Below are 24,711 nucleotides of genomic sequence, written 5' to 3' on the forward strand. Positions count from 1 at the left end.
GAAAATTTCTAACTATATAGTTTGCAACTTTACATTTTTTGATATCAACAATATAGAAAGTTAATCTCAAATATCTTTATATATTTTACTCATATCTCTAAAACATATTATTCAGAAGCGAAACCTAACAAGAGAAACAGATTGTGGTCTACGGTTCTTTCAATATTATGGAGTGTACTTGCCCTAAAAAGTTTTTCCTGTTCTTGCTATCATTGATAGCAACTCTATTTATTATTTTTTTGTGCTACTGGATAGCAACTCTATTCAGTATTAAAAACCACGGTCCCGTAAACATGGTAACAACGACGAACGTCGGCTTAAACTACGGCCTCCTCGGAGACAACCTCCCGTCTCCGTCCGAAGTTATCAACCTTTACAAGTCCATAGGCATTACTAAAATCCGAATCTTCGACCCAAACACAGAGGTTCTCAACGCCTTACGTGGTCACCACGAAATCGAACTCACTGTGGGCATCAAGGACCAAGACTTGGCTCCTCTTGCGGCCAGCGAAGAAGCTGTTAACGGTTGGTTCGCAACTAACATCGAGCCTTACTTAGCTGACGTGAACATCACGTTTATTACCGTTGGTAACGAAGTCATCCCCGGACCAATTGGTCCTCAAGTGCTTCCCGTCGTGCAGTCTCTCACCAACCTAGTTAAGTCCAAGAGTCTTCCTATCTCCGTCACCACTGTTGTGGCTATGTCCAACCTCGGACAGTCTTACCCACCTTCAGCAGGAATGTTTACGCCTCAGTCACGTGAACAACTCGTGCCCGTGTTGAAGTTCTTGTCTCAAGCAAGAACACCGATCCTCGTCAACATCTACCCTTACTTCGCTTACGCGTCCAACCCCGTAAACATAAGCATCGACTACGCCACCTTCAACGCCAAAACTGTGGTGGTCGAGGACGGGGCAATGCAGTATACAAACATGTTTGATGCTATTTTCGACGCGTTCGTGTGGGCAATGGAGAGAGAGGGTGTGAAGGATGTGTCTATGGTTGTGTCGGAGACGGGATGGCCTTCCGCAGGTAACGGTGACTTGACAACGCCGGAGATAGCGGCTATGTACAATGGAAACTTTGTCAAGCGTGTGAGAAGCGGGAAAGGGACTCCCAAGAGGCCGAACTGTGGCATTGATGGGTTTATATTTGCGACTTTTAACGAGAATGAGAAACCAGTTGGAACAGAACAGCACTTTGGCTTGTACGAGCCTACTGATTTGAAGCCTATCTACCAGTTGTTTTGATTTTTCGATTCTTGATCCTTTTGACTATAACCAGTTCATTCGTTTTATTTAGATATAACTCTCTGATATTTTAAATAGAGTGGGAGTGTTGGACTTTTAAGTCAAGGTTGGCTATATGTATATATCATTCATTTATAAGAATTCAGTTTCATTTTGATAATGAGGTATTGATGTCGAACTTAGTTGTGTTTAGAATTTGCTTCGAGATTAGCTATATGTCAATCATCCATTTATAAGATTTCAATTGCAAGTTAAACCGACCATCTCTGCGGTTGACAGAAGTTACTAAGTTAGAAGTTAAGAATTAATAAGAATAACTTGGAGGAGAAGCATCCTATCTCATGATGCTTTGCTCCTGTTTCAATGAACTATGTTTTAGCGGCTTTAACAGTGTCTCGCTTCACTTCTGCTTCCGCTGCTTCTTTGGCTAATTAAGTCTTTAATTTTGTTGTGCAAAGGAGCCCAAACAGTAGCATAAATCTGTTTATATTTGCGGCTTTCAATGAGAATCAGAAACAAGCGGGACCGAGCAAAACTTGGGATTGTACTACCTTACTGATATGAAGCCGACCTACAAGTTCTTGTGATTTTAGATTCTTGGTTATTACACTATCCCAAAGCATTAATAAACAATGCTCTAATGTTGTTTTAATTTCAGTGTTTTTGTTATCATTAAAAACACTTATTCTTTTATATTTTCATTCAATGTTTGCATAGCATGTTAAGCAGAACTCATACCACAGGTCCACAGAGAATAAATAAGCCAATTACCAATTACAATAGTTGGATATGAATCAGATTTAGACAACATTCACTTTTTACGGCTTTAGTAGTAACTTTGTGAAGCATGTGGACGTTTAAGAGGCCAAATAGTTTAAGAAGAAAGAAAACATGCATGTATATAGATTTTCTGAAAACTAAAGACATCATCCAAAGCAAAACGACAAGGTATCAATAAAAACTGTTTTCACAACTGGCGAAAAAGGAAAAACAGAAGTCTGAGCAATCTTAGTATCTCATAAGCAGCGGCGAAATGAACATGATACACAAATCTGCTGGTGCGGTTGGCTGATTTAGTGACCATATTTCTGGAACTCCCACTCACTGTTATCTGTTGAAACAAGATCAATATTAACAAACAGACACTAAGAAAAAAACTGCAAACAAGTGAAAAAAAGCTTCAAAACAGAGAAAACACACATACCCAATGGACAAACTTGACGAGTCTTTAACCATCTGCTGATGCAGTGAAAGTGGAAAGCGTGATTGCAAACCCCTGCACGTACCAACATTAGGTTAGTCTTTAGTTACGCAAGGCACAAAACATCTTATGTATAACGACTTTGACTTGTCCAAATACACATACACACACATATATAAACGATTAGGTTAAGAAGGTGACTCAGGCTCATATGTTAATGAAAACTTCCTATTCTCTCTACCAGATAACAAACGTTTCATGAACTACTTTCCAGCTAACAAGTTCCATCATCCTAATCACATAGGGCAACTAAGATACAGAGATATGTAATGATGCAACTGAGTATTAGGGCACTGAAGCATGCAACATCTGAGTGGATTCATCAAAAAGGTAAAATTCAATGTCAAGGATTAACAAACGCACCCTAAGTTATTGTTCAATCAAGTTTCAAACAAGAAGCAAAAAGATTGCAGCAATCAATCAAAGGCGTAGAGAATAATAATAAAAAAAAAACTTACCCCAAGCAACAGTGCATTCCTCACTCGTAGCGCTGGCCTGATTAGCCTGACATTCAATGCCTACAAACACACACACACAAGAAACTAAGTTAACCTAACCTAACCTAACCATTCAAATAATCTTCTGATTCATCAATCGATGGTGAATCGGGGGGACTTACAGAGATCCATGATGTGGTTTCTGCAGATAGCGCAATTGTCCACGACGATATCTGTCAAACCACAAGAAACATCAATCAATCAATCAATCAATACAAAACCCTAGCTAATCATAAATCACACAAAAGGAAGATTCAATTCGCTGCATACCCCAAGCCCAAAGAGCGACGGCGCTCCACTTCTTCACTTCGAATCTCTTCGCCTTCTTGCTCGACGAAGAAGCCACGGCGTTGCCCGAGGGTTCCCCCGCAGGGATCATGTTCACGTCGGAATCGAGTGTAGCCATCGGATTGGAACACGGAAAAGCCCTAAGAAAAGTCGAAGCGAGAAGATCGGAGGAAGAAGAAGAGTCTTCTGATGAATATAATGAAAATCTGATTTGACGGAAGAACAAGCGTCGGTTATATAATAACGATAAATTTTCCTTCCACAATTTAACTTAAGTACAGTAAATCTATTATTTTTTTCGCCTTAATTATCTTCCCAAATAAATAATGGAAAAATATCTTAATCTAATTAATTATGTATATCTTGGAAAAGGAAAACAAACATTTTACGTATTTCTCTATATTTATTTCTTCTGATTACGTTATACACTAGTTGTCGAAATTTACAGTTACATATTTTGATTTTTATTACATAATTTTTTTTAATGAGCACCAAAGAAATTTGAACAAAGATACTACACACAGAAATTTTCTCAAAATAATCAGAAATTTTTATACCTTAGTAAGCCTAGAAATAAGACCTGAGAGCAGATACGGCATTCTTTCTAATTTTGATTTCATGAGTTTCTAAATAAGAAAATTTGAATTAGACCGGAAAGCTTTTTTTTTAAGTTAAATGATATCTGATTTGAAATTCTTGGTTTTTTTGTTCTAACCTCATGCGATTATTATTATTTTATACTTTTTATCCTTTTATTTTCTTTATTATTTTATATAATTATTAGAATGAATATTCGAATATTCATTTCGAAAATAATTTTTTCTAATTATTCGAATTTCAAATCTACGAAGTAGACTTAGAATCTTTTTCCGTAAGTAAAGAGCCTATAAACTCATCAAAGCGTATACTACAATATACATGTTAGCATCAGCCATCAGATAAGCAACATTGCAGCGACGGGATACGACTGCAAGTATCAACGGTTCTGCTGCTGCTAAAATAGGCATAAGCTGCCAATATGTAACAAAAATAGTATAGTATCTATCATTCAAGACGAGTGACTGCACCTCATAAGGTGAACCATTTACCTAATCCTCGCCTTCTTCACCTTATTAGTAACCTCACCTTCCAAGTCTCAAAGTGGTGTGTATAATAACTCTTCAATTTTTATTTCTAGTTGTGAACCAACAAGTGGAATCAAAGCAAATATGATGATGACCTTTGTTGATATATGAGGAAACTAGGGTCGGCCCGCCCTACGGGCGGGATGTATGTGTTTGTGTTAATTTTACAGGCTTGTTTTTGATATAAAATTCTTTTTTCAAGAAATCTTATGTGTATGTTTATCAAATCACTAAGGTACATTATTTATTTATTATGCATTTATAAAAATAGACAACTGTATATTTTCTTTTGAAATTTGTAAACCGTATGGTTGTATAAAGGGGCAGAAGATCAGGTAACCATTTTATAACTACGGAATGTGTCTTAGACGGAAATTAAATTTTGATTGACCGATACATAGCATATGAATGTAAAGCTCGAGTGTGTCTTCATTGTAAGGGTGAATTGTTTTTTTTTTATATTTATGATCTAAAATAGTTGTGGAGGTTTAGTCATATTGAAGATGTAAAAATAATTCTTAGTTGCGGTTACGTTTGTTTATTTCATATCTTTCTACACTAAAACCACATATAACAGCTGAGTGATTTCATATTTACAAAATAGATGCTACTTGATTACAATCCAATCCTAGGAGTTGTGTACTTAGTCAATGCTGATTTTGGCCACAATTAGTTTTTCCTCTTTGCATTTAGCTTCAGTGTTTTCTTAAAGACAACTTTCCTGAAGTTTGTTCAGACTGTGCATCATATCCACCACCTGTTAGCCATAAGCAAATAAGAGTAGAAAGTAATTAGCAAATCTGCTATAACCAACGGTGCTAGATTCTTATTTCAGACACCTAACACAGGATAAAAAACAGTCTTGTAAATACCTAAAGAAGCTGTTGCAGAATAAAATTTTACATGTAGCCTTCTTTCTTGGGTAATCTAGGAACATACACCTGTTTCTATAGAAACAAACTGACAATCATTTTATTTATTTAGATAGACAGATTAAGCAATTCAAAGCCTTCATGTCACTGTTACATACCAACATCAAGCTCATAGATATATTGTAAAGGCTATGAGAATCAGTAAACACTCAAAATACAAATAAATTTCTTTCAGTGGACAGCCATATTAATATATTATTTTCACCAGAAGAGTCTTTCAAAGACATAGCCGTAAATACTCATTGCAAGTTGTATTTATGATATTGGCCGTAAAAGTCATTTCAAAAATACAAAACTGTGTTCAACTACATCAAAGAAGAAGAACAACTATTTGCTCAGAGTTCTGTATTTTCTGATAACATAGAATAACAACACAAAAATATTTTTAATTCCTCCTATTGCATATTCAAGTGTATACACAGAGAGAAAGAAAAGCACGACCTCTTTTTATGTCTCTAAATTTGTGTATGATATAGGACTTAAGAGTATTACGTGCAGATTTGGCAAAAGCTATAATGTCGATGTGATCTGCTTCAACATGGCTCTCTTGGATTTTCTTCTCTCCAGCTGACATTGGGTAGTGCATACGCAAACCGCCGATGCAGCTACATGAGACACCGTTTAAGAGGCGTAAGAAGAAATAGTGTGCAGCTGCCGAAATGTACCTGTACAAAAAAAGAATAAAAAAAAAAGAATTATACCTATAAAACAAAACTGGAAATTTTGTACCAACAATTGAACACGACTGAGAAGATAAAAAGTAATCTATAGATAAAAAGTAATCTATTTATGGCAAACAAAGACCAAGCCAGGAATCTGGTAACAAAAACTTAACACGACAGAGACGCTGAAAAAAGTACGGCCGGAAAAAATATTAAAGCTTAACCTGTCAATCCAATAAGAGCATATTCACTCCCTGAGTTTACCACCGCATCAAACGTTCCTGGCCTTCGGATCAGAGGAAAAAATTCTAGAATTAGCAATAACACGATCTATTACTATGGGAGATAAGATGAGACGAAGAGAGAAATAATCACCCATATTTATACCCAAACACCACCGCCTTTCAGATCGGAAAAGCATTGAAGATGACATAGTGGGGGAGAGAACCATTCGGATTGATCACAAAGCATTTACTAAGACCGTTTCAATCAATGCGAAGAAGCGGAAACGAATGTGGTCGGCGTCGCATGATAAAGGAAGAGGACGCTCGTTTCTCATCTGCAGCAAAATTAGGGTTAGAGAGGACGAACACTCTATCGGGCCAGAAACAAAATAAAACACCAAAGCCCAAACACGCATCACGCAAGTGAAGCCCATGAAGTTACCGTATTAATGAAACGTTGCGTTTCTGGAGGGGACAGATGTCACTGCGAGGTTACTCGAATTTGTGACATGGCATCCCATGTGGACACTCTAGGAAAGAAGCAAGGTCTTCTTTATAGTAATAGATAATAGATATAGAAGAAGAAAACAAAAACTTAGAAAATGAGAGATTAAAACATAAAAGAGCAGAAAATATATCATTCGTGCATTTTAACCATTTTATAAGACATGATTAGGAATATTTAAACGAGAGAGTAAACATAGAACTGTTAAGGATCCCATTATTATATAGGAATAATATAAAAATGGAAATGATTATTTGATCTAATGGAGTTGTGCGTAGCGTAGCTTCAATGGTGGCAGAACAATGTCGACTTCTTCTTCATCTTTCCCTCGCACCATCGTCTCCTACACTCTCTCAACGTCACTCTTCATAGTCTTCTTCCTATGCAGCGTCTTCCTCTTCACCCGACGCGCGCTCGAACCTTCTCTCTCTCCTTACCAAACCGACATCCCTCTCCCCGATCCACGCCCTCCCCCTCTCCACCTCCCTCCAATCGATCCTCTCCCTTCCAAAGATGCCGACGCCGTGGATACAAATCCGAAGGAGGACAAAGGCGATGATGACGTCGTCGCGGTGAATACAAATCCGAAGGATGCCGACGCCGTGAATACAAATCCGAAGGAGGACAAAGGCGATGATGACGTCGTCACCGTGAATACAAATCCGAAGGAGGACCAAGGCGATTCCCGCGGCGATGACGACGTCGTCGCGGTAAATGCTAAGCTGAAAGCCGCGGAAGATTCCGACGGCGCTGAACTCGCCGCGAAACCTGATCCGAAAGATGAAGGAGCCTCCCGCAACAACAACGAAGAGTCCGTCGTTGAGGAAAAAAATGCTGAATCTGCGGAGCAGCAGGCGGTAGTGGAGAAGTTGAGAGGCTGCGATTTGTACAAGGGATCGTGGGTGAAGGATGATGGTGACGAGTATCCACTGTATCAGGCTGGATCGTGTCCTTATGTAGACGAAGCTTTTGATTGCCAGAGGAACGGGAGGCGCGATTCCGACTATCTCAATTGGAGATGGAAGCCTGACGGTTGTGACCTTCCACGGTATATGATCCCGATTTATCAATCTCAAATCTAAATTAACGTTTTGATCACTTTCTTAGTCATATAGCTTTGTGATAGATTGTTGTTCATGAGTCACACTGTCTTATTAAGCTGACTGTGAAGTTAAGGTTATGTTATAAGTGTGGTGGATGCATAGATAAATGAATCAGTAAAGCAAATTGCAGCTGTACATCAAAGTTTCTATATGTGTTATAAGTGTGGTGGAGAGCAATTATTGCTTATTAACCAACCTTTACCGCTTTAGATGATAAGGTTAGCAGAAAGGATCATAAAATGTTTTTCTTTTTTTTTTTGGTGTGCATTTGGAAATTTTATCCCATTCTTATGGATTTTTGCAAACGTAGGTTTAATGCTACAGATTTCTTAGTGAAGCTACGAGGTAAGAGTTTGATGTTGGTTGGAGACTCGATGAACCGTAACCAGTTTGAGTCAATGCTTTGCGTTCTCCGAGAGGGTTTATCTGATAAGAGTAGGATGTACGAGGTTCATGGCCACAATATTACCAAGGGAAGAGGCTACTTTGTATTCAAGTTTGAAGTAAGTCCACACTCCGTCTATTCATTCATAGGTGCCTTTTTGTTTCTTGAGAAAAAAAGTATCCATCTATATCTTCATGTCTTGACAGGATTACAACTGCACAGTAGAGTTTGTGAGGTCACATTTTCTTGTGAGGGAAGGAGTTAGAGCTAATGCTCAAGGAAATACTAATCCTACACTTTCGATTGATCGCATTGACAAGTCAAACGCTCGATGGAAGCGAGCCAACATTCTTGTCTTCAACACCGGACATTGGTGGGTTCATGGAAAGACAGCCAGAGGGTATATGCTTCTTTCCCTTTCTGTTTAATATAGCTCTACTCCGTATACATTGACTGTTTAGTCGCATAATTAGATACTTTCCAGATCTTCAAATCATTAATTCGAAATGTAGTATTAGTTAACATTGCAAAATCTTCTGAGTTGCTCATCTTAAAGCTTGATATTACTGGTTTGGTGCATCCCATTGTACTGCTGTAGTTTTGTTTCATGACATAACTTTCTAGAGCTACTAGTAATGGGGAATGACTTGGTAAATAAAACTAGTGCAGGAAGAACTACTACAAAGAAGGTGACTTCATCTACCCGAAGTTTGATGCGACTGAAGCATACAGAAGGGCGTTGAAGACTTGGGCAAAATGGATCGATCAAAATGTGAATCCCCAAAAGCAGCTCGTATTTTATCGCGGATACTCCTCTGCACATTTTCGGTAAGCCTCAACCCTTTCATTTACTGTTTGGTCTTTAGTTTTGCTTTTGCAGAAACTGAAACCATAAGTTTGTTATTCGTTTTGGTTTTGTATAGGGGAGGTGACTGGGACTCAGGAGGGTCATGCAACGGGGAGAAGGAACCAGTAAAGAAAGGTTCAATCCTAGATTCCTATCCTTTGAAAATGAAGATAGTGGAGGAAGCTATTAAGGAGATGCAAGTTCCTGTGATTCTCCTAAACGTCACGAAGCTGACTAATTTCCGCAAAGATGGACATCCTTCAATCTACGGTAAGCCCAACATGGATGGTAAAAAAGTTTCGTCAAGGAAACAGGATTGCAGCCACTGGTGTCTGCCTGGAGTTCCTGATGTTTGGAACCATCTCATCTACGTGTCTTTGCTCCTTCAAGCACAGTCCTGATATATAGTTTAGCTTTATACTTTTGCCAAATTAGATATGAAGAGAGAAGAGGAGAAACAAAATGATCTCGACTGTTATGTTAGTGACTGCAGATTTTGTTAAAGCTGATAATCTTCCTTTTTGATGCCAAAGATGTTTCTCTTAATACTCAAATCAGTAAAAAACAAAATCTAGAAATTGTATTAAATAGTTGGAACTAAAACAAAATTTGAAAGAAAAGCAAGCAGCAACCCAAACAAAAGTAACTCAGCAATCCACTACTCATGGAGACACTTTCTTATTCTTGATTGTCTTCACTCCTCTACGTGGGTTCGGTTTCACTTTCTTCTTCGTCTTCCTACTCGGAGACTCCCTCACTGGACCAGCCGGGATTCCTTTCTTCAGAGCACTTCCTCTCGGTGTAGCAGACGGAGGCAACCTCAAGTCTTGTGGAGGTAGAGGGCAATGAGGCTTCCACACCAAATTGTTCTTCATTGCAAATCTTACTCTCTTTGAGCTCTTCTCACTGCTCGGGCCGGGTAAGCTCTTCTCTGCTGCATCTCTGTTAACAGTAGCACCTTGCTCCACAACCTCTTTGTTCTCTCTTTTCCTCTTCTTGTTCTTCTTTATGGCTACTGGAACAGGTTCTGCTTCTTCACAGACACTTGCAACCTCATCTTTCACTGGACCCATTTCGGACGCAATCTTCTCAAACTCCTCCCGAAGATCTGATATCATAGTCTCGTCAACAGACTCATCTTTCTCGCCATGATTCACAACAACATCAGCTCCCTTCTTCTTAGAATTTGAACATTTCTTCAAACTCTTCTTCTTCTTCTTCTTAGAAGAAGACCGATTTGCAACAATCTCCTTAGACTCAGAAACAACTGTCTCAACAGTCATGGGAACCAGCTCAGGCACTTCATCCTTGTCCCGAGAAGCTTCAGTGATAGAAACCACAACACCAGAGCTCAACATATCCTTCTCCAACTGCAAAAACTCTTTATGAAGCGCAAATATCACTTTCCTATTCCCCTGATGGCAATCAGGAGAAGAACCCATCTCATAAAACCTCTTCCCAAACTCCATAGACAGAGCAATAGATCCCAAAACCACAACATCATCATCCTCCGCCACCACTCCCTCATCATCCCCATCCCCAGACTTCTTAACATCAACCAGCCTCCTCCCCATCTTAAGCAACTCATCAAACAAATTACTCTTAATCTTCCCAACCAAAACCTTATCACTAACAACCCCCATAACCCTCACAAACGGCCCAAACAAAATCTCCAAAACCTCCTTCCTCAACGGAAGAAACGACCTAACCTCCTCAACGAAAACAGACGCCACGTGGTAGTTCACCCCGTTCCCCTGAAACTTATCCCCAGCGAGAAACGTCCCGTCGAACAAAACGCCCACCAACCGCCTCGTCAGATCCAAATCCCACGAGCTCGAGTCCACGAGAGCGAAGAGCCCGTGCAAGAACCTGCGGATCAAGAGGTAGAACTTGTCCAACCTCAGCCGATCGATGCGGGACCACTCGCGGCGCATGGTGAACAGGAACACGGCGAAGTAGTGGACGGAGAGAGGGAGAGGGAGGGAGTGGAGAGCGGCGGAGAGACGGTCGATGAGCTGGGACTGGTAGAGAGACTTGTCGGCGTGCCACATGCAGTAGAAGATTCCCTGCCAGAGCTTCCTCATGTCCTCGTCGGGGATCGAGGTCTGCTCCGGGAGCCATGTGCGGAGGAGGGTTCGCAGGGAGCGGTCGCGGATGGTTTGCTTGCAGGAGGCGAGCTTCTTTATCAGGGATTTGCAGTTTTCTTCGGCTGGGGATGGTTGTTGTTGTTGTTGTTGTGGTGCCTCCGAGAGTTGCTTCCGTTTCACCATTGTTATCGCGGAGGAGGGTGAAGGAATGTGACGGCAGAGGAGAAGAAGAAAGGGGTCGTATGAAGAAGGGAGAATTAGGGTTTTAAGTTTGTTTTCCTTTCATCTCTTTTTACATTTTAACCCCTCATCTTTATATTAAGTTTCGACTTTTTTCTTGTCAACTATTGATTTTCGATTACATACTATACTTTTAAATTTCCTTGGAAAGTAGGTCTTGTTCATAATTTTTTGAAAATATAATAATTTTCAAAAGTATAATTTATACAGTAACTAAAATTCACATGTTATATTAAAAAAAAAATCTTAAACGTTATATAGATTTTCAAATTAATTAAATATATAAATCAATAATATTTTTGATTTCATACTATATATAATTTTAAATTTCTTTGGAAAGAAGCTTCTTGTTCATAACTTCTTAAAAATATAATACTATCTCTGTTTATTATAAGATAAACACACAGATTAAAAAAAGTTATTGTTACTAAGATCACTTGGTTATAACAAAAAAATAACTAAAATAATTAATCATTTTTATTCTGAACAAATAAAACAAAATTATATATTATTTTTAATATCTTAAATAATTGTTTTTAAAAATTTGCATAGAAAATTTAAAAACATTATACAAATTGAAACAAAATATTTTCTAAAACATCATATACAAAAAAACGTTTTCTTCGAAAAAATTATATTTGTAACCATTTAATCACAAACACTAAAATTAAAATATCTCTACACTTATAAATTTAATTAAAATTAACATGTTATATTTAAAAACAGTTATTTTTCTTATATTTGTAAACTTTATATAGATTTTCAAATTAACTAAAATTTATAAAATCAATAACATTCTCTGGATTTTAATCGGCTTTTCTATATTTATAAAAATAATATAGATTTTCAAAATAATTAAATATATAAATCAATAATATTTTTGTTTCATACTATAATTTTAAATTTCCTTGAAAAGTAGCTTCTTGTTCATAACTTCTTAAAAATATAGTACTATTTTTTCGGAAAATCACATTTGTAACCATTTAATAACAAGCACATAAAATTAAAATATCTCTACATTTATAGATTTAATTAAAATTAACATGTATGTTTAAAAAATCAGTTATTTTTCCTAGATTATAAATTTTATATAGATCTTCATATTAATCAGTAACATTCTCTACTATATTAGATCTGAAATTAAGTTCTTAGAAATTTGGTCAAAAGTATTAAAATAATGAACACGAGGGTAACTTTTCACTAAAATTGTCTTTGGAGTGGACTATAGGAAATAGTATAAAGTAGTCTGAATTAAAAAAAAGTGCAATGGAAATCAAATAAATGGAAAAAGACAGGAAATAAAAAAACATCGGAGAGGGTTTCTTCCTTTGTGTTCTTCGTCATCTCCACCATTTTATCTTCTTACAAGCTTCCCCAGAGATAACTTTCCCCTGATTTCCCAAACGCTCCGGTTAGTTCTATTTCTTCAATCATCACGTCTTCTTTGCTTTCCTCGATTTTTTTATTTGCTCGCGTGAACTCAGTGATGTTTGGTTGCTTCGGTAAAGACTATTTTATTGCCACCGATCGATTATCCAAATCGGATATATCTTAATTAATCCCAATTTTTAACTTAATCAATGGGTGAATCTGTAGAGCTTGTCATGATATTTGTTTTAGTCATTGGAGCTCTTCTAGCTTGTCCCAAAGCACACGTCTCTTTCTCTCCCTTGTCGAAAGTGATTTGTTGTACAAGTCAAAGCTACAGTTAGTATTGTTTGTGTTTGAAAACTGATGCTTCTTCGAGACTGTGACATGTTACATCTCTAAGTCCTTATATCGCTGACATGTACATCTTTTTTTTTAATCGTTCATTTGCTATCTGCTCATCTTAGTTTAGAAATCTATGCATCATTTAGTTGTATACTTAGATAACTTAACTAGACTGATTATTTATATCTATGCGAGCTCATGTTATACCCTAGGCCCACCTTACATGTTGCATATGCTGGCTATGTTCCCCTTTCGTCTTCTTTCTCTTCTCTTGTGTATATGTCCTCAACAATTAACGCAGCTCTTCTGCTTCTCTGATACTGAATAACTTCTTTCTTGCAGCTTTGTGCTTCAACCTCTGGATTCTCAGTGTTTTCAAAGTACAGCAATGAGTAAAGTTAACAGCAAGGAGTCTTCCAGTAGCCGTATATTATTGAAGGAGGTGGAGACATTAAGCGAATCTCTCTATGTGAACAAGAACCCTAGGAGGTCAGTCGTTGGTCCTAACAACAAGACTTCAACAAAGACTTTGGGTTGTTCAAACTTGGCTGAGCCTCGGAAGGAAAATAAAACTATCTGGAATTGGCCTCTCAGAGCCCTCTCTCACGTCCGCAACCGCCGTTTCAATTGCTGCTTCTCTGCCCAAGTCCATTCCATAGACAACTTACCACCGACATTCCAGGATCTTCATCTCACTGTTCACTGGAAACGTCGTGATGAATCTCTGACCACTCGCCCTGCAAAAGTTTCGAACGGAAGAGCTGAGTTTAAGGACAAGATGACGCATACATGTTCGGTTTATGGAAGCCGAAGTGGACAGCATCACTCAGCGAAGTATGAAGCTAAGCATTTCTTGTTGTACGCAGCTCTGGTTGGCTCTCCTGATGTTGATCTGGGGAAACATCGGATGGATCTCACTAGTTTGCTTCCTCCAACGCTTGAGGAGTTGCAGGATGAGAAGAGCTCGGGTAAGTGGTCAACAACGTTTCAGTTGACTGGAAAGGCTAGTGGTGCTACTCTGAGCGTTAGCTTTGGGTACACTGTTGTTGGGGATACTCGTCGTGGCCCTGCTTCATCGGGCAGTATTCAAAAGGGGGCTTCAAACGCGAAGCAAACTACAGCGTTGACGAGAACTATCAGTTCAAAGTCTAGTTTAGGGAATGGCAAGTCGGTATCTAAGCGTTATGATCACGGTGTTGTTAGCAAGGACTCTCGTCCTCTGTCCAAGAACGTGGTGGAAATCAAAGATCTTCACGAAGTTCTTCCCGTTGCGAAATCTGTCCCGGTCAGTTCAGTAAACGCTCTGTATAAAAAATTTGATGAGGAGGAGAAGGTGGATGCAGCAGCTGAGTCTGAGTCCCAGTTCGAATCTGAGGTTGTCACTAAAAACGTTGAACCTGATGAGTTTATTTCTGTTGATAACGAAGGTTCAAATGCACATCAAGTTGAGGAGGAGCGTGTGGCTAACATGAATGAAAGTAATGTTCCTCTAGAAGATGTAAAGAAAGTTGACGAAGTTATCACTACTAGAAGTGAGAAAGTTGGTGCTGAAGATTTGCCTTCAGAAGATCCTTGTATGAACATGGATGAAACTGATGTTCCTGTAGAGGATATAAAGAAAGCTATTGAAGCTCCCACTGCTGGAAGTGAGGAAGTTGGTACTGAAAATTTGCCTCCAGAAGACCCTTGGGTGAATAAGGACGAAACTGATGTTTCTTATGAGGAATCGAAGATAGCTGGAGAAGTTCCTATTACTAGAAGTGAAGAAGTTGTTGAAATTAGTACAGAGCCTTTGCTTTCAGAAGAGGGGAGCAATGTTCCTCCAAAGGAAGAGGAAATTATTGTTTATAAGGATGATGAAGACATAATGAACGGTGGGAGAGACGTGAAAGAGATGATAATGAAAGATCTTGAATCAGCTTTGGAAAGTGTAGAAATATTGGAAGCAACGGCGTCAGAAGACGAGGAAGATCAAGAAAACCATGGAGGCTCCTCCACACCGAATAAGGAAGCAGCATCAACGAGTTCGATAGATGTGGCAAACGAGTTCTTAGACATGCTAGGTATTGAACACAGCCCTTCTTCTGAGAGTGAACCTGAGTCCCCAAGGGAGCGCCTGCTAAGAGAGTTTGAAATGGATACTCTAGCTGCCACTTCTTTGTTTGATTTTAGTATTGAATCCGATGATGATCCTCAAATGGATTGTGATGAAAAAGAGTATGAGTCAGATTTTGAAGAAGGTTTCGATCTGGCAGCTCTCGTCCATGATATAGAAGAAGAGTACCAGATAGAAACTCAAGCAAGAGTCAGCAGCAACCCCAGGGCCAAGATGTTGGAAGACTTGGAAACGGAATCTCTGATGCGTGAGTGGGGTATGAATGAAAACACATTTCAGAACTCTCCGCCTCATAATGGTTGTAATGCGTTTCCTCCAGCTGATATTCCAGTAAATGAGCCATTTGATTTGCCTCCTCTAGGAGAGGGCTTGGGTTATGTTGTGCAGACAAAGAATGGAGGGTTTGTACGTTCAATGAATCCCTCACTGTTCAGAAACTCCAAAGCTGGAGGAAGCTTGATCATGCAAGTGTCGAGTCCAGTGGTTGTGCCTGCTGAGATGGGCTCTGGTATCATGGAGATTCTTCAGAGACTAGCCACTGCTGGAATTGAGAAGCTCTCAGCGCAAGCAAATAAAGTAATGCCTTTGGATGATATAACAGGGAAAACTATGCAAGAGGTGTTGTGGGAAACTTCACCTGCAATCAACAGTGGCCACAGGTTTTGCATCAATCTTATTAGCATTCTTTTTTTTATTTTTGAAATTTTTTTTCTTACAAGTTTTGGGTATGTTTGGTTTTTTATTTTCTCAACGCAGAGGGGACCATATACCACAACATAATACTACAGCTAAGCCAAAAAAGTTTGGTTCAAGCTCTGCCAACAATAAGTCAGAGTATGTATCACTTGAAGATCTTGCTCCTCTGGCTATGGACCAGATTGAAGCACTTTCACTGGAAGGATTGAGAATACAATCAGGAATGTCGGACGAGGATGCACCTTCAGACATCACTGCAAAATGTATTGGAGAGATGTCAGCCTTCCAGGGTCTAGAAGGAGCGGCTGGGTTACAACTTCTTAACATAAAGGATGGCGGTGACCGTGATGGTGATGATGATGGTGAAGGATTAATGGGTCTCTCCTTGACTCTTGATGAATGGATGAAGTTGGATTCAGGTGACATTGGCGACGGAGAGGAAATAAACGAGAAAACGTCAAGAATATTGGCTGCGCATCATGCAAACCCACTAAACTTTATCCGCAAAGGAGAGAAACGAAAAGGGAAGAAAGCAAGGAGATGTGGTTTGCTTGGGAATAACTTCACAGTAGCACTGATGGTGCAACTCAGAGATCCCTTAAGAAACTATGAACCTGTTGGAGCTCCTATGCTTTCTCTTATCCAAGTTGAGAGATTGTTTGTCCCTCCAAAGCCCATAATCTACACTACGGTTTCAGAGCTGAGGAAAGAGGAAGAAGAAACCGCGGAGGCGGTCAAAGAGGAGAAAACAATGCTGGAGGAGGATCAAGGAATCCCTCAGTACAAGATCTCGGAGGTGCATCTTACTGGTATGAAGAGCGAGACGGATGAGAAGCCATGGGGAATCACGACTCGGAATCAGGAGGTGCAGTCTGGTTCGAGGTGGTTGATGGCTAATGGAATGGGGAAAGGGAACACCAGCAAGGTTCCTCTTATGAAACCAAAAACGCCTGGTGATAAGTTGTGGAGTGTATCTGTATCTGGTTCTGGTTCTAAATGGAAAGAGATTGAGAAATTTGGAAAGCTCAACACTCACGTACGAAATCCGAATGTGATAATGCCATAATGAAAGTGAATAAGGAGAACAAGAACTGGTCTGCGTCTGGTTTTGTGTTTTTATGCTATGTAAAGGTAAGAAATGTTGAATCTGTGTTATTTATGTGTTTAGTTTAGGTTTTGCAGATCAAACTAATCGCTCGCTGTTTGTTGTACATTTAAAAGATCAATGGAAATAGCAAACAAACAAAAAATACTTGGCACTGTGGTTAGCTGTAAACCTCGCAAGTATTTGCAAAGTTTTCATATCAAACTAATCTATGTTTGTGGTACATTTTTAAGAGATCAATACGACGTTTCTCGTGCATCGTTAAGCTCCTGAGTGATCTTCTCAAGAAGCTCTTGCTACGCCCTACATTGTCTCTCTAACCCCTGAGGTTTCTCTGTTGGCTCCACCAAACCCTAGACTCATCATTCTCTCCACCGTCCTCTCTCTCCGGGTTAACCAATTAGATCAGAAAGCAGGAGAAGACGAGATCGAGAATGATTCGAATTTAACGTTGTTTAGGTTATTTTAAGACAACAACTGCAAGTAAACCTGTAGTTTTAGTTTTATCAATTTTCAGCAATTATAAAGCCCATTAGCCCATTACTGTATAGTCAATCACATGTATGGGATTAATCAGGGACCAAACGTTAAAATTGTTTTAGGTAGGGACCAAAATATTAAACTTGATTACTGGTGGGCTGCGCCGGCCCGTGCTGTAGTGCAACACATGGGCGACTCGCAGAGATCCAGATAGCAAGCTATCTTAATGGGTCTCTTCCCTTAAAAAATAAAGTTAATATCGTGTGACCCGATGGGCCACATATCAGATATTAAACTGATAAGAACAGATACTACACTTGATCTTAGCCAAAAGGCCGAGAAAGGTATGATTTGTTCGGATGGCTGGCTTCTTGTTTTATAGTACTCCTTATGCCTTGCATATTTGTTTCGTTAGCGATGTGGGACTTTTAGAAACTTAAAAGAAAAAAACAAAACACTCTGTCTGTGCTAGCGGCTTTGTAACCGACAAGCCACCAATAGTTCTTCTTCCTTCCGCTTTACATTGACAGATCGAAATAAAAGAAATCATTTCTACTTGCCATGGTATTACATATATGTTTCGAGTTGGCTCTGGCCATGTTGATTGTAGTGTTTGATTAGTCTCCATTATCTTGTTCGCATGCAATGTACGTTCGTGTGAAGTCCATGAAAGCCACTGTTTACTCTCATTAGCTACCAGTTACCAAGCAGCGTCTGGTCTCAATGTCTAATGAAGAAGTATTAGAGGATTCAAAATCTCTAGCGGAGCAGAAGATATCAAACGTTTGACTGATGTCTCGTATATTTTTTCAATGTTGGTAACCATTGTTCAGTTTTGTGGAAGAGCTATGATCTTTACTCATATGGAAACTGCCTCGAATTGCGTAATATTAAGCTACGAGGTTGTGATCATGTATAGGGAATGAATAACAATAATGTTGTTCAAGTTTTAATGGAAGAGCTATCTTTACTCATATGGACAGTGGACACTTCCTCCGATTGGGAGTTGTGGCTGTGACTTTGTTTGCTATATTCATTGTTTTGTTGTTCAGGTTGAGAATGATGCAGTCGTGGCTCTGACTTTGAGGAAAGGTACGTATCCCTCATTTTCTTTTTGCTCCTTTATATATTGTTCTGTTAAATTCAGCAAAACTTAGTGGTTCTATTTGATTTGTACGGAGAGTTTTGCAGTCTCTCTGAAGCCTCTGTGGCTGGATATAGCTGAATCTGAACCCTGTTTATATTCCATCAGTCTTGTATTTATCCAAACATTGTTTACACGCAAGCGTTTGAGGATGCGGTATATCACTTACGTGATTCTCGTTGGTGAAGATTGGATTTCAATGTCACACTCAAAATTGACTAATTTTTAGTTGTTGTGACGGCTTCTTCGACCATTCAAGTTTTGTCTCTCATTCACGAAACTCTATTTGAATTAAGTTCCTTTGTAACAATATAAAATGAATGAAATTAAGTCGTGTTTTAAAAAAAATAAAGATAAGAGGAATTTTAGATGTTTGCAATGTAATGCTTATTTTACTTATTACAATTGAAGCCAATTAGACAAGTAGCAACACAACACACGACCATACGAATAAACATGAGAGTGCTAGAAGAACATTGAATAAAAGAACTCATAAACACACACAAAAATTTAGAGAAAATAATCAGAGCATGTTTATAGAGGGCTCTTATGGAGTTGCTTAGTACAATTTAGATTTAAAGAAAAAAGAAAAATTGTAACTAAAGCAAGGAACGTAGCTTAAATTAGCGATAGAAGGGACGTGCCTTAAGTACACGTGTTATAACTGTATTGGGCAGAGGAGTTTGAGAAGGAAAAAAAAGAAGCCAATACTCCCGACGAAGAAAAAAAACCAACGCTCCCGTTTCTCTATCTCTCTCTCTGGCGCTCCCAACAAAGAAAATCTCATGCAACTGACTCCAGTCGAAAGGTAAAGCTTTGTTTTTTGTTTCTGTGTTTGAATCCTTCAAAAAAAAATTGTGTGTTTGAATTCTTCAATTATGTATTTGAATCTTATGCTTTAAAAACCTAGCGCTGTCGCAGAAACCTTTCTTCGAAACTTCTCCTTGTCCGCCACCACTTCTCCTTGATCCACCGGTGCTTCTCCTCCCTCGGTGCTTCTCTCCCTCGCTCCACCGAAATCCTCACTGCATCCAGCGATATCCTAAACACACTTCATCTTCCTATTAATGTAAATCTCTTTTATCTCTATATGCATGCAAAAGATTGTGATGATTGTGTATTCACAAACTTGTATAAATAATATCTTGTAATGAAATTGTATTCACAAGCCTTTGTTCTTCCTTCTCATGTTCTTCCTTTCTTTTTATTGTTAAGAACTTTAATTAAACAACTACCAATAAACCAAAATAATTAAATGTTTCTTAACAAAGTTGCTTGTCTTAATTTTAATAGTTAAAAATTCATTATGGTCCACTTAAGCAACACTTAAGGGTTTTACCAATAAACATGCTCTCAGAAAGAGAAGCTTAATTAGTTCCTCCAAGCAAACCCTTAAGCTTCTTAACCTCTTCATCGCTAAGGAACGTCGTGGCTTCAACAAGTTCTGAAGGCAAATCATTTGCAAACAGAGCAAATGGTAGAATCTGAAGCCCTGGAGAAGAGCTTCCAAAGGCAACAAAGGCCAACGCAGGTCCTTTCCCAGAGTTAAGCTGAAAATGAAGAAGCCCTTGAGGAAACACCATGGAATCGCCTCTCGAGAGAGTCTTCAAGTAAACCTTGTTGGCAGAGGAGATAAATCCTGCGCGTATGGTTCCTTGTATGACTACAAGGACCTCAGATGCACCAGGATGGGTATGAAGAGGGATGACACCGCCACCGGCTAAGTCAAGACGAGCCAATGAGACATCAAGGCCATTGAGACCTGCGAAGGCAGGTGCAAAGGCTGCAGTCACAGCGGCTTTAATGATGTTGGAAGTGTTTCCGGCTTTGGCGAGACCGGAGAACGCGAAGTCATTCTCGGTGACTTGGTCAGGGTTCTTGCAAGAGTATCCTGATGGGTTTTGAGGACCCTTTGTATCGGCTACACAAAAGTCTAAAACAGAGGCCAAAGAGATGGGTGAAACCAAGGAGAGGATGAAGAAGATATGGATTATCATTTTCATTTATTATAAGTCTTTGAAGTTATGAGGCAGAGAGCGAGGCCTTTGGGTTTATATAGAGACCCTTTAAGATATTGATATGGTTAACGTGAGGACGGTCTCGAAGGAGCATAATAAGGGCATCTCCATCAGTGAACCCCTCTCATGGGGTTCACAAAATATTTTTTTATTATTTCTTTTTTTTTTCTGTTTGATTTTTCCTAAAAAAAAAAAAAAAAAAAAAAAATTAATAATCTGACCATTCGTGGGCCACCACGTGTCGTGGGGCCCACGAAATAGTCAAGACCCAGGTTCACCACAAAGGGGCGCGGCTTGCTCAGGTTCACCACTTTGTCTTATTTTAATATTTTTTTTTTTTGGGAATGGTGAGATCCTCACTCTACATCTCTCAATGGAGATGGCCTAAGGGATATTTTTTGTTATTAGCATTGCATGCATGTGAACTTTGGGTGTACGTACGTGGGGAAAAGGCCACATGGCTATGATGGGTGTCATGTCATAGCTTTTTGTCAGTTTGGAGAATGGTAATAAATGGTTCGTTTTCAGTGAAGTTGACTTTTTAAAATAAGTTTTGTTCAACTGGAAGAAGAGTAAAATTAATAATTATCTGTTCCATGCAATGTGTAAATATTCTAACAGGGATAGATTTTATAAGATGCAAACGGTGCATTCGTACATGACTATTGCATCTAGATTCAGTTATTTGGTTCCACATCTACTCCACTTCCTAGTATGAATTAAATTAATTAAAGATAAAACTATGAATATCTTTTTTTACCTAACGAATATTTCGAGAAATCAAAATATCTAGGACTCCTAGACTAGGAGTCACTTTTTAAGAGATATTTCTGTAAAGAAGATAATGGAAAAACAGAAAGGAATGGAGAAGAAGAAAGATTAATGTGGTCCATTTTTGAGTAAAGAGCAAACATGTCTCTTCCTTCCTAGTTTGGACTCCTCTGCACAGTTTTTTTTTTTTACTCCTCTGCCCAGTTTCTTATCCTCTTGGTCTCATCTCATCATCTTTCGACTTTGTGTGTCTCTCTAACTCTCCCTCTTGCTCAGGGCATTTACTATCTTCTTCTCTTATGATTGGGGGCATTGTGATTTTAAACCATATCTTATTTTATGCAGTATATATATAGTCTAATCGTTTGTACTAGTGATGTCGTCATGTGCTATGTAGCACAAACTGATATTCTGTGATATGCGTGTGCGAGTTATAATAAGAATTCCGAGATCTGTAGCCTAGTAGCTTATACTATTTCTAATGCTGATTGTAGTCCAGAACTAAATCTGATAATATGCGCGTATCATATATGGTGACGGTTAAAAGTTAAAACGAAGAAGAAAACGTTATTTACTTGAACGCAATCGGTATGTTGTTGTTCATATGCATGGCCTGGCCTTCTTGAATCTGCTAAAGATAGGTTGTACTCTGCTAGGTTTATTGACATAAAATATCGGGCCTTAACCCAATTTAAATTAATATATAGACGTAGGACTTAAGCCCAATAAGATTAAATAAACTTAAGACTAACAGGTTTTCCTTGTTTTTCGTATACCTAAAGATTATGTATGTGCAGCACATGGATTTCTAATTCTAACTAAATTTAATAATAATTTGAAAATAATCTAGTTTTTTTTGTCAAACTGAAAATAATCTAGTTAATAATTAATTTTAAACCGTAAATAATAGTGTAGGCTAATAATAAAACATCACAGGCAAAACGTATTTTGAATTGTTTTGTTGAGATTTTTCTTTCCATCTACATTTGTATTAAGCAGACAAAGTTCAACGGTACAAAACCCACACAAAAACCAGGAACAAAAGCTAAATGCCCAAACATGAATCAATGGGCTAAGCCCAAACCAACAAACATAGACGTACCAAACTATTTTCAACAACGAAGAAACACATATCGCCAAATCCTTACATTTTTCTCAACACCAGAAATCTAAGCGGCATATCATCGGAATCATACCAGAAACAGCACATGCACCTTCAGCGGCTGAGCTCCTTTCAACAGAGAGCGTCCATCGAACCTCGTCGAGATCTTATCCAGAGCCACCAAGTCACCAATCACGAAATTAAGAAACCAGAACATACAACTCGTTCATCTTTCTCACTTTAGCTTCATCATCAGAGAGCATCAATCAACCTATATCGAAATCTCATCCAACAAACCAAACCGACCACATGAAGACAAGAGGATCACAGGAAAAAGTTAAAATCATAAAGCCAGCCATGTAGAACTTAGAAAACCTCCATCTCGAGAGTCATAAACCAGCGACAATGGAATTGTAAAAACTTCCACATCTCAGAACCAGAAGAAAAACAAATCAGACCGATTCGGTGACTATGGAAACACACTTCGTCGACCGGAAATATTATTTACGGCGATCTTTCTCTTTTCGCTCTCTGATTTCACCTCTCTCTGTTTCATTAGTATGTATTATGAAACCGTAACTCTCTTTTCTGAACAAAGAAACCATAACTCTTTATTTGTTTCTTTCTATCTTTTTCATTTTTTCATTTTTAATAGTCAAAGATTCTGAAACTAGAACTGTTTTTTGGAACAAAGAAACTAGAACTCTTTATTTGTTTCCTTTTACCCTTTTCAAAATATTTCATTTTTTTAATATTCAAATACTGATTTAGTTTTTCTCATTGGGATTGCCCTTAGAATCCCACAAAGATATAGATATGAAAAAAGCAAAATCAAGCAACCAAGTGAAAATAAAACAGTACTTTTTTGTCAACATAAAACAATACTTACAACCAGAAAGTTACATAAAGAAATGTAAAAAGAATTTTGATCCCAAAAAAAAGTAAAAAGAATTTTACTAGAGTTTTCCATTAGTCTTACTACCAGTAATCATGTTATATTTGTAGTTTCAATAATCAATCAAGTCAAATATTTGAAATATATTATTAAGATATTGATCTGTAAACTCTGAAAATAACAATTCTAAGTTGTAACAACAGGAATGTATAAACACGAGGACAACAAGCGAAAAGTGTCAGTGTATAATTCACAAGATGCATCGAGCCTTTTTTTTTTTTGCATCGAGCCATATATGATAAGTAGAAATTGACAAGTTGCATTTAATAACTCACACACTTTTTCTTTGCAGAGAGGTCCACACCTCTGTATTTTCTCTCCTATCTGACACTTTTGTGTACCCTAAATTTACTCTATTTTCGTTTTCGACCCCTTTTTCTTCCTTATGACTCAGACAACACCTTCGTTTTTCTTTAATGGGACCTCCAAATACAATAAAAGAAGAAGATAAAAAGTAGAAAAGACCTTCACTTCTGACCTCTGATCACCGGTTGGATCCGTACCGTACAAATCCAGAAACATTTGATCAATTATTATGCAAATCTACTCGAGTTTTTATATTTTTCACCATGAGATATATCTTTTTTACCTCTGCTGAGTTATTCTCTCTGACTACTTTGATCAAAAAAAGAATATCGTTTAGCAATTAATAGGACTATCTCTAAGATCTTTTCGGATAACCATTGGATAAAAGATATGAATGACATGTCGGATCCTCTGTGATAGATGTTTCGTCTCTTTTGTATACCGTTGTGACCTACGAATATCGTTACAAATTGGTTAGTATTATTTTGGTATTCATGAGTGCTGATTGAAGCAGAGTGGCAAAAAGTTTTTTAAACCAAACCGTGATGAAACATGATATTATTGTTTAACCGATTTAGCTGAAGATGGACCATGCCAACGTGGTGTGTGTGTATGTGTATATATCGTCCATTGAGCAAACTTAGTTGCGAACTTTAATAACTTGTAACAAAGATTAAAGAAGAAATATTATCTGTTGATCCCAAAATGAAGGAGTAATGAACATCATTACTGTTGAGTTTGGGAGATCAGATACACTGCGGAAAGATAAAAGACAGATCGATCCTTATGTAGCTATTGGTCAGACCATGAGAGTTATGATTGCTTAATATCTTGTTTTTCTCTGGTCAGACATTCACAGATTTTGTATACTGACATATCTCATGGGAGGCTTCCATGGTA

At 38.2% G+C, this 24,711-nt stretch overlaps 6 protein-coding genes, 1 long non-coding RNA gene and 1 other non-coding gene across 8 annotated transcripts; 3 read left to right on the top strand and 5 right to left on the bottom strand.

The window, feature by feature from the left end:
• The first annotated feature begins 73 nt into the window (after positions 1-73).
• LOC108815235 (probable glucan endo-1,3-beta-glucosidase BG4) lies at positions 74-1,338 on the top strand. Its single transcript, XM_018587881.2, has one exon. The coding sequence runs from the start codon at positions 168-170 to the stop codon at positions 1,248-1,250; it is 1,083 nt and encodes a 360-aa protein (XP_018443383.1). The 5' UTR covers positions 74-167; the 3' UTR covers positions 1,251-1,338.
• Positions 1,339-2,123: 785 nt separating this feature from the next.
• Positions 2,124-3,523, bottom strand: LOC108817515 (RING-box protein 1a). Its single transcript, XM_018590233.2, has 5 exons — positions 3,279-3,523; positions 3,131-3,181; positions 2,970-3,029; positions 2,455-2,526; positions 2,124-2,361 (listed from the first exon to the last, which is right to left on the bottom strand). The coding sequence occupies exons 1-5, from the start codon at positions 3,412-3,414 to the stop codon at positions 2,324-2,326; spliced, it is 357 nt and encodes a 118-aa protein (XP_018445735.1). The 5' UTR covers positions 3,415-3,523; the 3' UTR covers positions 2,124-2,323.
• Positions 3,524-4,935: 1,412 nt separating this feature from the next.
• On the bottom strand, positions 4,936-6,592 carry LOC108816372 (uncharacterized). The gene is made up of 5 exons (XR_008936413.1): positions 6,390-6,592; positions 6,239-6,300; positions 5,845-6,017; positions 5,293-5,367; positions 4,936-5,177 (listed from the first exon to the last, which is right to left on the bottom strand). It is a non-coding gene; the product is annotated as an uncharacterized LOC108816372 (long non-coding RNA).
• A 387-nt stretch (positions 6,593-6,979) lies between these two features.
• LOC108818153 (protein trichome birefringence-like 5) lies at positions 6,980-9,610 on the top strand. Its single transcript, XM_018591042.2, has 5 exons — positions 6,980-7,791; positions 8,157-8,349; positions 8,438-8,631; positions 8,901-9,059; positions 9,155-9,610. The coding sequence occupies exons 1-5, from the start codon at positions 7,046-7,048 to the stop codon at positions 9,477-9,479; spliced, it is 1,617 nt and encodes a 538-aa protein (XP_018446544.1). The 5' UTR covers positions 6,980-7,045; the 3' UTR covers positions 9,480-9,610.
• A 26-nt stretch (positions 9,611-9,636) lies between these two features.
• LOC108818027 (uncharacterized) lies at positions 9,637-11,430 on the bottom strand. The gene has a single exon (XM_018590876.2). The coding sequence runs from the start codon at positions 11,346-11,348 to the stop codon at positions 9,741-9,743; it is 1,608 nt and encodes a 535-aa protein (XP_018446378.2). The 5' UTR covers positions 11,349-11,430; the 3' UTR covers positions 9,637-9,740.
• A 1,231-nt stretch (positions 11,431-12,661) lies between these two features.
• On the top strand, positions 12,662-17,132 carry LOC108818231 (protein PLASTID MOVEMENT IMPAIRED 1-RELATED 1). Its single transcript, XM_056990726.1, has 3 exons — positions 12,662-12,816; positions 13,461-15,893; positions 15,991-17,132. Exons 2-3 carry the CDS (start codon positions 13,507-13,509, stop codon positions 16,994-16,996), a joined length of 3,393 nt encoding a protein of 1,130 aa, XP_056846706.1. The 5' UTR covers positions 12,662-12,816; positions 13,461-13,506; the 3' UTR covers positions 16,997-17,132.
• Positions 17,133-17,668: 536 nt separating this feature from the next.
• Positions 17,669-17,863, bottom strand: LOC130498266 (U2 spliceosomal RNA). Its single transcript, XR_008937182.1, has one exon. It is a non-coding gene; the product is annotated as a U2 spliceosomal RNA (small nuclear RNA).
• Positions 17,864-19,013: 1,150 nt separating this feature from the next.
• LOC108816040 (germin-like protein 1) lies at positions 19,014-20,697 on the bottom strand. The gene has a single exon (XM_056991249.1). It carries the CDS (start codon positions 20,660-20,662, stop codon positions 20,027-20,029), a length of 636 nt encoding a protein of 211 aa, XP_056847229.1. The 5' UTR covers positions 20,663-20,697; the 3' UTR covers positions 19,014-20,026.
• Positions 20,698-24,711: the final 4,014 nt, after the last annotated feature.

The sequence above is a fragment of the Raphanus sativus genome, chromosome 7 (genome assembly GCF_000801105.2).
Source record: "Raphanus sativus cultivar WK10039 chromosome 7, ASM80110v3, whole genome shotgun sequence".
Classification (NCBI taxonomy): domain Eukaryota; kingdom Viridiplantae; phylum Streptophyta; class Magnoliopsida; order Brassicales; family Brassicaceae; genus Raphanus; species Raphanus sativus.